The 17,934-nt window shown below is 37.8% G+C and overlaps 1 protein-coding gene across 7 annotated transcripts; it reads left to right on the top strand.

Moving 5' to 3' along the window:
* The first annotated feature begins 2,653 nt into the window (after positions 1-2,653).
* On the top strand, positions 2,654-17,169 carry anln2 (anillin, actin binding protein 2). Of its 7 annotated transcripts, none has more exons than XM_029522989.1 (24): positions 2,654-2,825; positions 3,465-3,570; positions 3,701-3,868; positions 4,222-4,293; positions 4,523-4,701; positions 5,444-5,536; positions 7,057-7,146; positions 7,413-7,494; positions 10,372-10,682; positions 10,787-10,881; positions 11,013-11,142; positions 11,336-11,471; positions 12,251-12,439; positions 12,620-12,746; positions 12,923-12,971; positions 13,364-13,417; positions 13,499-13,531; positions 13,627-13,651; positions 13,881-13,990; positions 14,448-14,501; positions 15,039-15,125; positions 15,423-15,530; positions 15,605-15,750; positions 16,117-17,169. In XM_029522989.1, the coding sequence occupies exons 2-24, from the start codon at positions 3,477-3,479 to the stop codon at positions 16,280-16,282; spliced, it is 2,598 nt and encodes an 865-aa protein (XP_029378849.1). In that variant the 5' UTR covers positions 2,654-2,825; positions 3,465-3,476; the 3' UTR covers positions 16,283-17,169. The 7 variants fall into 7 exon arrangements, with proteins under 7 accessions (XP_029378849.1, XP_029378850.1, XP_029378848.1 ...); XM_029522990.1 differs by having other exon boundaries at positions 3,462-3,570; positions 13,630-13,651; XM_029522988.1 differs by having other exon boundaries at positions 3,462-3,570.
* The last annotated feature ends 765 nt before the right edge of the window (positions 17,170-17,934 follow it).

Raw genomic sequence — 17,934 nt, 5'->3', positions numbered from 1 at the left:
ACCAAGCTTGCAAGGCACACACTACAGGACAGCTTTTGCAGAATCTGCCAGACTACAAATCCTGCTATGTAGACCAGAGTATTTTCCACCAGACCATCAAACTGTGTGGGAAGATAACCTTGGTCACACACAACGGCTGAAATGTTGACGAATGGAGATAGGTGTTCTTCAGCAGTTTCAGCAGGGGACATCTCTACAGCAGGCAGAGACACAGTGTCATCTTGGGCTGCCACATTACCTGTCTCACTAGGTGAGACACCACACCATCAGACGGAAGATGGTCTGGAACTGGCATGCAGATGGATTGTTATTCCAGCTGCCTTGTAGAATCTTGCCTGAGTAGAATTCAAGCTTCTCTTTGAGCTCTTTATTAATGAGGTTCTTTTCCCTCAAATCCCCCAAAAGGCTTCTCACTGTGGTCTTTGTCCTCTTTTCTCTGGCCATGGCATTCTTCTTCTCTCACTCCAGGCTTTATTGAGTCTGGCCTTCAGAGTGGTAGGAGAAGTAGGCAAGGCGTAGCCATGATCCTAGTAGAAAGAGGAATGGACATGGTTTGGGTGATGTTTCACGTCACACTCATCACTTTGACACCACCAGTTTATAGCCCACATTCTTTCTTATAGTCATCAACAGTCAAAGCCATTGCCAGCACTGTGTGTCTGTGTGTGCGTGTGCCAGGAATGCATGTTCAATATATCTTCAATTATGTGTGTATGGGTTTATTTGTGAGTGGCAGCAAACAAGTGAGAATTTCATAAGTCCAGGATGTTTTTGGATGTGTATGATGTTTAAAGTAGAAATACTCACATCATTAGGCTGAGGTTGTTGTTTCTGGGGCATCCTGAGGGGCCATGGACAGGCTTTCCAGCTCTTCGGGAGGTAGACATAGTCCTGCCCTTTTCCTACAAAAATGGAGAAGCATAATACCTGAAAAGAACACACACACACACACACACACACACACACACACACTGCTACTGCCCACTTCTTCCTCACATCATTGTCTTTGGGAAAGATTCAAAATTAAAACTGGAGATTTGGGAGAGTCTCCAAAAAAACATTTTACAAAGGAGGTCAAGCTTATTTTCTTCCTTAAAAATTCGTACAGACTTTCTTCAACAAAACTCCTACTTTGATGCGCATCTGTTGATAATTAACCAAAGCTGCTTGTAATGGTGACCAGGGGTTCCATTACTTAAATTAATAATTGAATGTGTATTTACGGATACAAACAATACAGTAACTGAATAGGCACACACATGTTAATGGTCAGGTTTATTGAAGGGACAAACATTTGGGACATTTGCTGTGCCATGTAGAGGTTCCAGGTGGGAGTGGGCCCTTGGGGTAAGTAGAGAAGGACTGGCCATCCTGCCTGTGTAAAATGAAAACCCCAGTGTCAGTCAGTGGTAATCACTGTGCAAGGGATGGCATTTCAGTTGCTTCCTGTGTGTAAAGCAATTTTAGCAAATAAAGTCAGTGCTCACCTCTTCCTGGTTGCCTCCTCAGCACAGGGTGGAGACCAAACAGGCCACACCACCAAGGAAGCTCCTAGAGCAGGGATTTTTAATGGATGATGATTGTTGGGGCCTGATGTCAGGAACAACAAACGGCACCCTGGTGTTTGCATTTTTAAATGCCATCTCATGCTTCTTTCTTTTTTATTTTTTATTAAAGCCCTCGCCAGTCGATCCGACACTGCTGAAACCACTCCTGAGAAACTGAAGACATTCTTTGGGAATTCTATTTACATGGGCTGTCTAGGATATCTAAACATTCAGATGTATTGGGCCTCAAAGTTCAGTTTCACCTGTGTGGCGTTCCAATGTTCACTGTAGTGGACATATGATATCTTAAAAATAAAAACTTAAAAAAATGTTTTCAGTATTCTAATTACCTCACAAATATTGGGGAATAAAAAAAAAATTGATTGGACAATTTTTTTTCTTCTGGTAGTCAGGGGATATGGTGGTTGCGGGCCATCCACAGCGACCCATATAGGTGATAGACGTATAGTACAGCCTGTCATAAACTTTGACCTAAATAAATTTGTCAAGAGAGAAGATGAGTAATATGAATACTACAAATAAATAAACATGAATACACACCTTTTATCTAAGGAGCAAGTAGACAAAAAACTCACAACATATATAGTGAAGGCCAAAAGTTTGGACACGCTTTCCTATTCATTTGAATGAGAATGTGTGTCCAAACTTTTGGCCTGTACTGTATTTGTCATCAAACTCAGCCCAATGATTGTCTTTACAGGCTTGACCGCAGGCTCCAGTTTTTTTCGTTTTTTTTTAGAGCAGATGGACCTGCACAAATCGGTCACTCAGCAAATTAATGAATTAAGCAGGCATGATTCAAAGTTTTTTTTTTTTTTTTTTTTAAGTTTTATCGATATTAAAGTTGTGTCACGCAATGAAGCCCAAGCTTCTAGCGTTTTTGGCCAAAGCTTTTCAAAAGAATGTGGATGTTGTGGAATTTCATTTGTCTCTCTACTCATATTATTACGGTATTTACAGCCTGACCCTCGAGATTTTCAGCAAGTACAGACTTGGAGTCGGATTAATCCGTCTTCCGGTCCGCTGACTGAAACAGGCTTGCTGTTTTTAGTCTGATTCCAGAACAGTACTTTTCGAGCCATTTCCTAATTACGGGACTCAAGTGCTTTGCTCTGTGACGTCAGAGGACCCGCTGAAATTCGAAGTGAGAGGAGGAGGTGACTGAAAGCGTAAAATAACAGGAAGACAGTGATTTTACCTCCTATCAGTTGGCGTTGACCTGTTTAACAACTAATTCTCCTACCGACTACTTTTCAGGTAAGACAATGAATAACTGCTTTGCAGTTTTCGTCAGCTATTTGACGAGTTTTTAAGAAAGGTTAACTTGGCATCGTAAGCTAGGCTAAATTGTTGGATCGACTGAATACATTGAAAGGAGTTGCCAAAGTCGACGCAAACTGCATTGTTGCTAACATAATCTAGCTAACATAGGTCGTCAAAATAGCCGTTGGCGGCTTTTCAGTGCTCATAAATAGTAAAATTGAACTAGCTTGAACTAAATTGATCGGAGCTGAAACTGGAAGTCGGAGGCGTTGGAGCGATTCGTTAAATCTACGATACTGCTGGAACCTGCTTGGTTAGACACTTGCATTTTTTCCGCGTGTAAATGCTAGCTTTGTAATTTAAATGAAATACGTTTCAGGGCACACACATTCACCTATAACTTTGCCCATGATTATTGCAAACCTGACCTTCGCTGTCCTGAAATCTTTTTAATATATTTTATAACTTTACTTTGATAAAAAAGTTTAGTAATTATAAACCGTGTTGTTGTAGCTTCAGCCCTTAAAAACGCGACTCTTGTCTGTATTGCAGCTTGTGTGCATGTAGGTTGCTGTGCGATAACAACGAGAGCATTCATGTTTAAAGAATGTCCACTATGTAATGTCACAGTAGTTGCAGCTCAGTATGGAAGGTGGCAAGGAAAAAATTGGCAACATCAACTTGAAGAGACAGAGAACACCTCTGTCAGATTCTGAAGACAATGTCCTCTTTTCATCAGGTTTGTTTGTCATTGTTATTAACAAGAATACAAAGGTTCACTTCTTTATGAATGCACACTGTCCTCATATTTGCATGTATATTTAAGACTCTGTCTTCTGTCATTTAACTTTTTTGCCCTTGTGTTACAGAGGAAAATGATGGCCAAAAGCGACAGTGTCTGGAGGCACCTGGTCTGGAAAATCATAGCCCAAACCCATACAACTCTGGACGTTTGGTTGAGTTAGGAACAAAGCCAGACACACCAGTGATTCCCTCTGTCCGGTCCAGAGTCCAGCAACTCACTCAGCGAAGAGAGGGTAGTCACACCTCTCCACTCATTGCTTTTATTAATGATACAGACAGTATTAGTGTCATTCATAGCTAAATGACACTAATAAACTGGTTACCAAGTGTGTGTACATACAATAATATTATAGTGTATTTAGGCAGGATTGAGAGTACTACTCTAGATCAGAGATTGCCAACCGCTGTGCCGCAGCACACCCACACATTTTGGCACAGTGGTTGGGAATCACTCCTCTAGATGACAAAATGTTCTGACTAGTTCATCACTCAAGATTCTTTATCTGCATTTAAGATAACAACTACAGTTGCTGGAACAATTCTAATGTAAGACAAACTTTGTTTGTAACAGCAGTTTTTTTAACAGGAGCTCCACTGGCTCAGAGGTGCCTGTCAGATCCTGGAGCTGACAAGATCTTCTTCAAAGAGCATGTCCTTGGTAAGCATGCATAAAAACACATTTAAAACCAGTGTGGACCCCCCTCCAAAAAAAATAAAAAATAAAATAAAAATAAATAAATAACAATAAAATAAAATCTACAGTGTTGTAAGGGGAAAACAATGGTTTAGAGGTTTATGAAGCACATGGATGATGCACACACTTTTATTCATAAATTTCACCTGTTTTATACTATTATGTAATAATTCATAATTGTGTTTTACACCAGGTGAGGAGGAATTCAGTCAGCGAATGGAGCGCTTTAAAAAGCCAGTCTTAAATGTTCCCTCCACTCAAAGTTTTGTCAACCTTTGTCCTCAAACTTGCTCAAGCTTTGTATCTGGCATTCATCAGAAACTCCAGTGCTCTACAACACCCAGTTCCACGCAGGCCTCTCGTATCCGCCAGGTTGGTTTGGGTGTCATCTACACTAAAACTTTTCATTTAAAATAAAAACAGTGTTTTATCCCTGTGTTTTAGGAAAAAACTTAAGATCATATAATTCACCAACAGTTGGCATCGGTGTGCTAGTGTAAAAAGGAACTAAACTGTCCAATCTGCAGTGAGTCAGTCATAGAAAGTATTAGAAAATTGTATGAACAAATAGCACAAACAAATGGAAAAACAATTGTAACACAAGGGTAGAATTAAATGCCAAACAAAATAACAAGGTAATCAGTTATCCATGTTTCATTGAAGCATCAAATGAACCATAATTTTCAAACACAAGCACAGTCAGGTGCATTTCAAAAAGTTCCCATTACGGGGCTTGAACACTTTAGAACAGTGTGGACATTAAGTGTAAATGTAGCAAAAATTATGCATTAATTTAAAAAATATTTATTTATATATTTGGCCTCCAGGGCTGAAATGTGCCAGTAGTATTTAGAACTCTACGATTAACACATTTATAGCACAGAAGTACACCCATAAATGTTCTCTTATACACCAGTACTCTTAAATGTTGTTTATAAATTTTGAAATTTAGAATTCTAAAGCTAAAACTACTAGCAGCAATTATTCTTTATTAAAATTATTTTAAGAGTGAATGGATACATTTTATATTTGTTTGCTCATTTTTAAGACTTTGAAATTATAAAGTTTTCCAGAGGAGGTTATGGTTGACATCTGACATGGTTTTCTGGCTCAGGAACGGGAGCAGGAGTTGAGCAAGTTGCCCTTCCAGCCAATCAGTGAGAATGCCTGGCTGAAAAGGAGCAGCTCCGATCCCTCAATAGCCCAGGTGGGTTTTATGATTGTGTTATGCGTATGTTTTGTCAAACTTTAGCTTTATTGGCATTATTAACTTTAATGCGACAACTAGTGAAACAGTGTATTTAACTGGTTTTATGAAATATGTACAGGTTGCAAAATTGATGTTAAAACTCCCAACGTACAGAGATGGCTAAAACATATCTGAAATGCACATAATAAATCAATGAAATATTCAGAGTGCAAAAATATTATCTATCATGCGGGTTATTCTGACTGTTGCCGTGTGATTCTTGTTTAATTTCATCTGAAACCCTCTCCAGGAAAGGAAGTGGGACTCCTGTTTGTCTTGCTCTCAGATATTTGGCATGTTTCCGCTGACTATCAGCATGCTATTGGTTATTATTAACTTAACATAAAATCTAATTTATCTAGGCTGAACAGGGCTTAAATAAAAATTAGCAAAATATACAGGAATAAATGCAAACGTATTAAATTGACATTATTAATGTTATGGATGACTAGTCGCAGAAAATGACTGATAATATATCACCGCTTTTGCCTGTTTTATTGTCAAATACTTTTTGTGTTGGTCTTCCTGCACTGACTCTGGCCATACTGTCAAGCACTTGTCAAGCAGTTTTTAAAGTAAAATTTATTCTTAAAGCTATGGTGTGATATTTGGTGATCAAATAATGCAAAATGTTATGAGTAATGTTGATGATGTATGTTTTTAAAATGACAGACTGAGAGAAAGAATGAGAATGAAAGTCACTGACTAGTTGGTTCAGGGATGGTCGTGACAAGGTGATACAACCATCGCTTTATCACTGGCCATGTTTTCACCTCCTGAAAACTAGCCTGACTGCCAGCTTCTTTTCTTTTCTTTTTTTTCATCTACAAAGCAGTGATTCTGATAATACTTGTTTGGATTCCTAGACATTTGATCTCAGTATCCCAAACATACTAACACTTTTTGTAGTTTCCACTGAATTTCTGCTTATAATGATAGTAATGTGATTTAAAAAAAAAAAAAAAAAACTAAACTATGCATTGACGGCGACAAACTCTTTGGATTTTTTGCAATCATTGGTGTTCAGTTGGGTTAATTATTTAACTTATAAAATCAAATCATATTTATTTATATAGCACCAAATCATAACAAAGTTACATCAAGCGATTTCACATATAGAGCAGGTCTAGACCAGAGAGGGAGAGGAGAGACAGACACATGGGGTGGGGAAGCAAAGTTGGGTAGAGTAGGGAAAGAATGAGAGCAGGTGGAGGGGATATTCAATACAGGTAGGAACATGATGAAGTTCATAGAGATATGGGAGCAGCAGGCATAATTTATCAGATTACAGTCAAGGATTTCCTGCCTACCTTTGACCATTGTGTTTCAAAGATGATTCTTACCCAACAGATGACTGACAATGCAACATAAAATGTTGAATGTTGAAACATTTTTATATGTACACTATTTTGTAATGTTTATTGCTCTCTTCCTGTTTTAAAATTTACCACATACATGCCTGTGTAAACATTTAGCAGAAAAGGACCCCTCCTGGCCCCTCAACTCCTTCCTCCTGGATTCCTAGCTCTAGAAGGCGATTTCATTGGCCTCCCATGCAGCCCTGGGATGTGAGTCAGTTAAAAGGACACTAGTCCTGTGTGACTGTATCAGTTGGACAAAGGGGAAACACTTTAAGCCAATGCATTGGTCATTTTGATTTGGGGGGTGATAAGAATTAAATTGGACAGGTAGGTGGGATTACTGAGGCACTGTTGTTAAACTCACACTGGGCGAGAGTGGGGTACACCCTGGACAGGTCACCAGGCCAACACAGGGCCAACAGACAGAGACGAACAAACATTATATATATATATAATTTATTATTTTTTTCCAGGTGGATGATGCTGAGATAAAAGATGTCATCTTCACTGAGTTTCCAATGTCTGGTGCAGAGGTGCCATCTGTAAATAAAACAGGTAGGAGTTTGTTATTGAATCATATGTTCCTGAAAATTGGCTTAATATATTTCCCTTAATTCAATCAGGCTTAACTTTGACTGTGCTGGTTTAAGAATGTCCTGATTTAATGTACAAGATAATGCAAACCCAAAGCAGAGATCTGTTAGCGATGAACCAATGCATTTCATTGGCTCCTTATCAGCATTAATAGGGAATAAAAATGATCCACGTAAAAGCTTTGGTCAGAATAAAAACTGATGGAAGTTATAGTCTTGAGATTTAACCTGATTTATTTACATCTGCTATTTTAAAAAACAAAAATTTTATTATTTATTTTATATTTTTTTTATTTATTTATTTATTTTTTTAACATCTGCAATGATGTGCCATAGAGCTGCAACACTTATGACCTCAGACCTCATTTCTGTGCCCATATCTCTGTTTTCTGGTCTGTTTAATGACACACACACGTTGACGACCACATACCTTTTTATACTAATGTTTTGTAACTAACTAACTAACTAGTAAAAAAATTAATTAATTAAATGCAATAGAAACTAAGTCATTTCTGAAATGTAAAAACTATACTAAACTTTCAAATCTGGTGCAAAAGATAATCAGTTGAAAACAAAAAGTAAATTAATTAAATTAATAACTGGTTTTATTAGTTATTAGTCGCCACATAAGATAAGAAAGAGGTGAGATAACTGTTGAGAAAGTCAACACATCCATCCACACCTTTTGTGCACGGCTGTCCAGATTGATGTAATCTGCACTGGAAATAGTTGCATTTAAACACCAGACCATTTTACTGTGTAAATTGTCTGAATAGAAATATGGTGCATGTAAAAGCAGCTGGTATTTTGTGGTAGTGGGAGTACATTAATTGGTCAAGCAAAAAAACAGATGACACATTGTGTTTTTCCATTTGCTCTCTGACTCTGCAAAACTTTGGATAATGTATGGTTTTATGTTAATACTAGGGATGCCCCGATGAACTGGCCAGCAATCAGAACTATAGGAGATGTATATGTAATTAATTTATAATCAAATTGTGCAATTCAGTTGATTGTACAATACTTATTGCAGCTCCTTGGGAGTTTTTTTGTACTGCTAAATAATTGTAGTCTGAAAAAGCATAACCTTTTATGGTCATATTATCAAATACACAACAACAAGGAGACTGACCAACAGCTGAAGCAGCTGCAGAAGAAAACACAAAAAATACTTGGTAGTATTGGGGTGATCGGGACATCCCTATACTAAGTGGTGGTTCTTAAGTAAATTCTAGGAACCTAGTGTAAAGATGTGAGACCAATCTTTCAACAGGTGAAATTGCATCTTGTGACTCTGAAGCCCCAGGGACATCTATAGAGCTTGAACGCTCCGTTGAAGGGAAGCTGCAGATGGAATGGAGAAACCATAATGCACATCAGGTTAAAGAATTTGTGAAGGTGAAAGACCACCAGGCTTCATTTGTAGAAGAGCAGGAAAGACCCAAAGAACCAGAGACACAGACTATACTGAAGTTGTTGTTTAGTGAGGATCAGTGTTTCTGTGAAACATCTTTGGGTGATAAGATTATCTCAGGTGATGAACAGACACTGCTACAGTCAGCTTCTTCGCATGAGAAAGAAATGTGCGATTTCTCCCAACTGAATGAACAGTCCAGTGTAGAAATGTTTTCATTTGAAGAAAAGATCGAAGCTTCAACAGATGAGGAGTTAATGTTATGGAGGTATCCTGAAAGACAGGATGTATGTACTGAAGAGAAGCTCAGATCATCTAAAGTGGAGAAAAGGGAAGGAGGAAGTGATCACTCTGGCACCGAGGATAGTGAATGTTGTTTGGCTAATGTCTCTGTTGAGATTTTCTCTTCCTTTGAATTGCAAGAAGATGAGAAACTTGGACTAGATGAGGCCAATATGAAAGAGTCTTATGAAGAATATGCTGAGGCTGTGAATAAAGGAGAGAGTGATATTTTTTCACTCAGACAAGGCCCAAAAGATACAGTGGGAAGTGTTCAGAGTATATGTCAACAGTCAAACAGCTTTCATACAGTCAATATAAAAGACCATGCAGATCTAGAGCTGAACAAAATAGGCTCACATATGAAAGTGAAACCAATAGAGGCATCTCCTTTTGCAGATGCAACTCTGGCTCTGAAAGAAGCACAGACAGATTTTATAGAGCTTCAAAGAAACCTTGAAGATGTAGAACCATCAAAGGGAGATGCCTTTGCACAAGTAGTAGACATTGATAAAAAGGACACAGCTCTTAGTTTAACAGGGATCCAGATATCAGAATGCCTGTTGGACATGAATCAGACCCTGCAAGTCACAAGACAAGAAAGGCGGGATGTTATAGATGAGCTGACAGAAGAAACTGACAAGGGGGCAGAGAGGTTCAAGAAAGTCACTTTTATCCTTGTGCCTGAGCTAATCAGTGACCAATCCCTGTGTGAGACCGCTACCTCTGGGGATTCCAGGACAGAGACAAATACATCAGGTGAGAGCAGGATGATACATGTGTGAGCACATGGGCTGAGGAGAAGTGGAGCACATTGGTGAAGTTGTTGGTTACACAACTAGAAGAGTAGAGGAGCTTGTTATTTAGATAGATGGGGGTATGAAGATTGCACATGCTTTTCCATTCTTCACACTAACAAATGGTTATTGTAATGCTCTTTTATTTGTTATTTTTTCGAGAAATTAAGACTTTCACGTGTCCTTTCAAAACTGTTATTTGAAACTAAGGTACACACTTGCACTTGAGGGGAATTTTTTTTTTTCCCTGTTGTATTTATTCATTTATTTTATTTCCACCAGCCATCTGTTATTGTAGAATTTTTGTCCTGATTTACTTCTGGAAGTGTAATTTTGTTTCTTTCTTTAGATGCTGAACTCAGCTCTCATGATGAGACCAACACCTCTGAAATAATTGATCAGATGTTTGAGGAGGTGTTGGAATATGCTGGAAAGATGGAGGAAGAGAAGGGGTGTGATGAAGATGCTGAGGACCATGATAGTGGCATTGGTGCTTGTTCTGGAGAGAAAAAAGAAGAGGATAAATTCAAGAAGATGAGTGAAGTGGCAGAAGACAAACAGGAGTGTGATGAGAGCAATGTCGATGAGCTGCTCACATTCCCTCCTAATGGCATCCTGTCTCCTCTCAGCAAATCTGTAGAGGCTGTGGTTACCCCTCTGGTGAGATGAATTTGTAATTTTAAGCTGTCAATACTGAAGTTCCAATAGGACCTTAAGTACCAATCAGAAAGTAAATGGAAAGCTAATGTTCCTTCCACCTACAGCGGCTAGCAGCAAGGGAGGAATCAAATCCTTCTTCTCTGCTGCTGACTCCAGAAGAGACGAACACCCCTCATGTTGAATCTGCTCCTCTATACAGGTACAGACCGCTTATATAAATTCAGTGTTGAATTACCAGTGATAGTTCCAGTGCACAAGGCAACATGTACTCAATTTGAATAGAACCTACATAGCTATAATTTTAAAGATTGTTGTTCCTATGATTGACAGTATTGATGCCTACCGTATGCAAAGGCAAAGTAAATTGCCCACCATTCAGAGTGTCACACCTGGAGTTCAGAGAAAAGCACCAAAGAAGTCTGTATCTCAACATTCTGCCAACACCAAGGAGAAAATCACAGTAAGTAATTACTTAGAGTAAATTTGAACCATTGCATTCTAGTACCAAAAATTAACATTTAACTTTACAAACTCAGTCGAATGAAAATGGATATTGTACTGCAATCGATGACATTGACTCCTATTTGATTTAGTGTAATGTTATAATAATAATAATTACCAATAATGTTATTTGTTTTTCTGTGATTCTCCAGGCTCTTAATGAAGAAGCAGCAAAGTTGCAGAATGTGATTAACCAGACCCTGCAGGCTCTGAGCTGCTGTACTGATGAGGAGCATGGTCGAGGCTCAATGGAGGAAGCTGAAGCTGAGAAACTTCTGCTGGTGTCTTGTATGTTCACCTTTTAGTTTTCATTGGGAAATAATGTTTTAGCCACATCTGCTTCACAGAGTAGCAGGACTTGGTGTCAGAGCAAAGAGCTATATGACTTAAACATGTCACCCGACTAGATATGAAATGTTTTCACACTACCGTATATTAAAGTAAAAGTTCCAGATGGTTGGTATTACTAGTTTAATTGATCACCATATCTGTGGTAGTCTACAATATTTAATTGAAATCATGTTAGGTACTGTATGGAATAGACATATATGTGGAAAGAAACTTCATTGTGTTATGTCAGTCACAGGGACAGGGTTCATCTTTCTGTTTCTCTAAAGGTGACATTTTGTCACAGCTAATAGTATTTTGCCTGGCCTTTTCCAACCTGAGACCAAGCCATGTAGCTAAATCTTAAAATATAGATAAATTATGAAATTCCTGTTTGAAATTCTACATAAAGGCTCCATGTTTCTGATTAAGATATGAATTTTCCCCTATTCCAACCCAGAACTTAATCTTCCTCTCCCAGTGTGGGACATAGGAGCTGAGGGATATTTCAGTAACAGTACATTTTGTGTAGTTTCACAGTTCCAGCATTGCAAAGTTACAAGTTTTTTGTAATTGTTTTGGGTTTGTTTTTTTTTTTTTTTTTTTTTTTTTCAGTTTTTACTTTTCTATTTCAAACAAAGTACTAAGAGTACTGTGAAATTGCTGGATAAATAAGCAGATAATATCGCAAAAAATAGTTGCATTATTAAAATTCCATACCTTCCTACCTGTTTGTTTAGGTGAGAAACGTTCTGCCCTGCTGGCAGAGGTGGCCAGACTGAGGGAAGAAAGAAACTTGGAGACTGGAGACACTGCAGAGTTGGACAGGGAATATGTTAGCCAGCAGCCCTGCAGGGGGACTGTCAGCATCACGAACATCCAGCTGCCTCTTAAGGTTGAATTTGTCTGCTCCTCACACAGCCGCACAGGTTTGCCCAGCAAGAAAGCATCTCTACTATTTTGTGTTTTTATGAGTCTGATACAATGACATTATTGTAATTTTTGTTTTCATATAAATTCTTGTGCCTTCTATTAGAATTCATGGCTTGATTAAAACAAACATGGTTGTTGATATTCACTTTGAAAGTACTGTTTATGTTCGTTTTCAGGTCGACCAAGTCACTATTTTTTTGTGCTGATCCGTTACGCGCCCTGCAACATCCTCGCCACTCCACTGGCCACAGCTGCTGATGCTCAAAATGGAGACACTATCTCCTTCCCTACATCTGTCACTCTGTAAGCTGTGATTATCAACTGGTCTCTTTTTGTTTTGACCAAATAAGCAATGCACACATTTTTTACTTGCTTGCTCTGAAGAAGAAGAAGGAAAAAAAAATATTTTTGTGATTGCATCAATGAATGTATATAAATGGAAATCTGTAATGGTTTGGTTTGTCTCCTTAATATTTCAGGAGGGATATTTGTTCATCTTTTGAGATTGATGTGGAAGTCTATAGTCTGGTGAGACACATTGACATTTTCATTTGCTCTATTCTGTGTCACATAGTAATTGGATTAAAAGTCATTGTGAAGTGGTTGAGTATTTTTCAAATCATAAATTTACACTTGCATGTTGAATGCTGTTTCTCGTATGTAGCAATCAAAACATGCAAAAACGAAGTAGCTACTTTAAAGGCCAAAGAACTTTGTGTCTAATACTAATACTAATAATAACCAATAAATGGTGGTTATACTAGAGCTTTATAAGCAGGGTTGACCACTTCCATACTTTTTACTTCAAATGTGCTGGCTACTTTGTTCCATTTAACTGTTCTTTAACTTTTTATCAGTCAGTTGTAAAAAGTAGTTCAATGAATTCACCATAACTATTTAACTTTTCTGTTTTTATCTAGTCCCACACCTCAGGTAGGAGCTCCAGCATAGACCGGACCACCAGCAAGCCTCGGGTAAGTGGGTGAATTACTCAGAAATAATGAGCCAGGTGTGTATTCAGTGCGGGTCATTTACATCTTTCTTTACATTTTTAGGTCACACCAAGGAAACTTCTGAACACCATCACTGTGAGTATTTTAATTCATGCTCAAATGTTGTTACATGTGGGTTTTTGTAATACCTTGCACAGAAGTAATGACTTCACTCTTGCTCCCATTTTCAGCAGAGGTCCAATAACAGTCTGACATGTGAGTTGAGTTTATTTTGGTAAAAACATTTTTTTTGCTTGTTTTACACTTTTCAGTAACTCTAAAAGCTAGTAGCTTGTATGTTAAAAAATGACAAAAATAAGATGTGCATTTGATGTAGAGGCAATTCTACTTTGTATCAGATAAACTTACCAATCACTGGTCATAATGGTCATAATTTTTGTCATGCTTGTAGGGATGTTTCAATCTGTCTTTCTTTCTTTTCCAGCTGCTGCTCTTCCTGCTCTCAACACTCGTCGCTTCAGTAACTTTTGTCTCGTTGGGTCGCATAAAATCACCTTGTCCTCACTGGGACACAGCAAGTTCCCACTGGATAAGGTAATTGTCTGATATTAATAGAAAGAGTTGCCAACGTTGTTTTTGGTGTTCTAGAGATTGAGAACAGAATACCCTATTGTGTCATTTTGAAAATCAAAAAAATGACTGTTGCTGACTGCTAAATTTAAGTTGATATTAAATATACCGGGCACCATGGCAACATAGTGGTTAGCGCTGTTGGCCTGCAACAACAAGATTGTGTTTCCCAGTCTAGGGCCTTTCTGTGTGGAAACATTGAAAGGGGGATGCACAGCATACATTCACTGTCACGAGGCTTAGCCTTGTCTTTGCTTTATATTTAATACTTCCGACACTCACCAAACAGAAGTATGACACCACAAACACCTATGAGTATCCTTTTGTTATTTCTGTTCATCTACTGCAACTTTCTGCACATGGGTGGGCACACTGATGATGTAACAGGTCTGTCTCCCTTTGTCTTGCTTTCTTCACTCAGATGAAACTTGAAAGAAAAATCAAGATGCTCTTGGGAGATGAATTTCAGGAAAAGGTTTCACTCTCTTCTCAGCACTGTTTCCCGTTTCCCTCTTGCTTTTCCCTTTGATTAATTGAAAATATTCAACTTCTGTCTTGTGATTTAAGTTGTAAACCTAGCAGCTGCTTCTGTTAGACTGCTTTTGTTTGTGTATAATGATTTTTCTTTGAAGTTGAAACTATTTCCCATTTACACCAAAATCCATGATATTCAGATTCTGACTTCCAAATTCAGTGTGCAACAAATGGCCAATTCTCAGACGATGTATTTTGCAGTATGCACATGTGTAAATCTTATTAGATTTTTCCCAACCATCTTTTTGACTATTCAGTGATTATATAATATCTCAGAAAACATTAGTGTCAAACTTTATATTTTAAATGCACAACGTTATGCCATTTCTGATCATTTTCTTTCACAAGTTAATTTCAGGTGAAATTCTTATCATTACATAAATGGCTTCATTTTTGCTTCTCATTTCTTGCTTTTCCTTGCCTTCCTTATCATAAGCGTTTCACAATGTGTCCCTTTCCTCTTCTCCCCTGACAACAGGTGCCATTTCTTTCTCCTCTAGAGGGCAACATCTACTTACAGTTGAGCAGCGAGTCGCACTCAAATGTGCAACATGAAGGATTCCTGGTTAGTAATGTAAAATTTTTTTACACTGCATGCTTTTTAACAAACACATCCAACCATTGATTTCTTAACTCTATTAAAATTTTAAGCAAATAAGGTGAGATTTGAAGTACACCTCAGTGAGATTCAAATCTTGATCTGACACTTTTAAATCTATTGACATCCGTTGACAATTTCACAGATCAAAAGAAACAAAACTGATATTTTTCTGTGAGAAAATTACAAAACAATTTTCATGTTGTGTTTTGACAGCATTTAGAGCATTACATTTACTCTGTTTTCATGTGTTTATGTTCCAAGACCATGTTTGAGTTAATTAGTGGATATGGGGTGTGGCATCGCCGATATTTTGTCCTTGAGGGATGGAGCCTATGCTACTGGAACCACCCAAACGACAAAGAAACCAAGGTAAGAACAGACAAATTTTCTTCCATTTGGCTGATGATTCTGGTTTCATTCTTTCCTCTGTTTGTACCTTTCAGGTAGCAGAGGGCCACATCTCTTTGTCAAGGTCTCCCTGTGAGAATGTGAGGTCTGTCAAGAGGGACTTGTGTGCTCGGCCTTTCACCTTTGAGCTGGTGAGCAGCCTTACACATCAGCAGCACGCCAGCCAGGAAGCCTTGGCCAAGTAAGTTTGAAAATAGCATTCTTAGGAGTTTTTTTATGTGCTAGGTTAATACATTAAATGATATTTATTTTCATTCAGAGCATCAAAAAGACATCCCAGGGGCTTGCTTTTTCATTATTACTATGGACTGTAATCATCTTAGTCCCAGAACCTTACTTTGACCATCACTGAATAAACCCTTTTCATAAAAACATATCAAATAATAAAAATATATGCATATAGGTTCCACCCAATCAATACTGTCACAGTGGGTGTTTTCAAATTTGATGGGAAACACTTCTGACCTCATGAGGCTAAAAAGTGTGACTAAAGAGTTATTTGGCAGGTAACAATCAAACAAACTGATATGTGTTCTTTTTTGTTCAGGTGTTGGTTTTCAGCTGACACCAAACAGGAGAGACTGGACTGGATGGAGAAACTCAACCAAGCACTTTTAGACTTTCATACATGGAACCGAAAATTGGTGCCACAACCAGAAAGCCAGCAGTCAAACATGTTGAGCAGGGAGAATTTGAGGGAGAGCATACTGTAGCTACATCATTAAACTAATGTGAATACTACAAGTTTGAGGATCATGAAGGCACACTTAAAAAAGCTTTTATGTGTTTAGTAGATGAGCAGCAGCTGGGTTTAAGATGAAATGACAAACAAAAATATGAAAGCAAAACCAGGCAAATCCTCATCTTGATTTGTGTGTATGGGTTTCTGTTAATACTTTTTAGTCTGAATCCAATCAATAATGGGCTTTCATTTTTTCTTAATTATGAGGTTGGGGAAAGCAGGAGGTTAGGTTTTTTTTTTTTTTTCCCCCTAGAGCTGCTTTACTCTTTGCTGCCACTTTAATCTTTAATATGCTCTCCTGGAGTAGCTAAGGGAACGTTTGTCTTGTCTCTCATGTTTCTCAAAGAATGTACATTTAGTCCCATATAGTATTTTTGTATCAATTAAACTGGAATGATTAAACAAATAATAGATACAAAGAAATGTGTGAAAACTAAAGCTTTAACCTTACAGCTGTAGGATGGGAATGTTTTTGAAATGGCTTGGAACATCAGATACAATTTAAAAAAATATTGAAGGAATGCATCCTAGTGTTGGACTAAAAGCCTGTCTCAGTCATTTAGACAGTATCTGCTACCGTAAAATCTTAATCACGGCCACAGACTTTGTGTTGATTTTTTTTTTTTTTTTTTTTTTTTCTTTAGTAGCACTACATAATCTGTGTTATTGCACATTTATGTAAAACATGTATGTTTTACTGATGTATACCATATTAGATACATAATGCAGATAAAATTGGGAACTGCAGGTATGCTTCTATGTTTTGTCTGGTGTCCTGATATTTTCTATATATTTTCACCTGTCAATCTGTATCTTTGTCTGAAATATTCATGTTATACACCTAATGCAAGATACCAATAAAATAAATGGAATGAAATGGCTCCAAATGCAGTTTAAATTGATAGACTTGACTATGCTAATATGTGTGATTTATAGTCAGAATTTGAAATGCATGTAGTGTGTGTGAACATGAACATTCACATACAAAAGAACAGAGGTTTAGCTTGCTGAGCTGTAGATGTTCTATAGATACACAGCTTGAGCGAGTCTAGCAGGAAGGCAGCTTAGGTCAGGAATGTTGGACAGGAAGCAGTCTAGAATTAGACATCCTGTTCGTCCCAGAACCCCTCTGGGTGAAGGTGTTGCTAGATGTTATGGAGCTCAAGGTGATGACAACAGCACAGAATTTCTACGGGGTTGTTATCTACAATTTCTTTGGCAGTTTGATGAAAGTGGTTTATGTTCATCACATGAGGCTGATGTAAATGGAAGCTTGTACACATTTAAATTAATTACTTAGATCTGTCAATGTAAAAAATCTAAATTTTAAGCCTCTAACTACACCACTTCGTTGTTAATGTGTTTAACTGGCATTTGTACATCTTGATCAGAGTTTAGAATTTTTATTTAATAGTGGCACTAGATGAGTGGTCAGTACCTTTGCATATAGAACATGAGGAGCCAGTGAATTTCATGTCGATGAATCAGTCATGGACAATGGAACATGAGAAAGTCAGGATCCTTTACCAAATTTTCAATCTGTAACTCAATGGAGGTGTATTTGTCCAAATCAGGTTATACAGCAGAGGGAGTGACTGAGCTGGAAAAAAACACTCGTCTGCT

The sequence above is a fragment of the Echeneis naucrates genome, chromosome 16 (genome assembly GCF_900963305.1).
Source record: "Echeneis naucrates chromosome 16, fEcheNa1.1, whole genome shotgun sequence".
NCBI lineage: Eukaryota > Metazoa > Chordata > Actinopteri > Carangiformes > Echeneidae > Echeneis > Echeneis naucrates.
Note: the sequence above shows the minus strand (reverse complement) of the source record. Positions and strands in the feature narration are given on the sequence as shown.

What these genes read in the sequence shown, in the direction of transcription:
- anln2 (XM_029522989.1), top strand. Translation starts at nt 3,477, where the DNA reads ATGGAAGGTGGCAAGGAAAAAATTGGCAACATCAACTTGAAGAGACAG. An exon ending in AGGCTGTGGTTACCCCTCTG is followed by an intron (nt 10,683 to 10,786) that starts GTGAGATGAATT and finishes TTCCACCTACAG; the next exon opens with CGGCTAGCAGCAAGGGAGGA. An exon ending in AACTTCTGAACACCATCACT is followed by an intron (nt 13,532 to 13,626) that starts GTGAGTATTTTA and finishes TCCCATTTTCAG; the next exon opens with CAGAGGTCCAATAACAGTCT.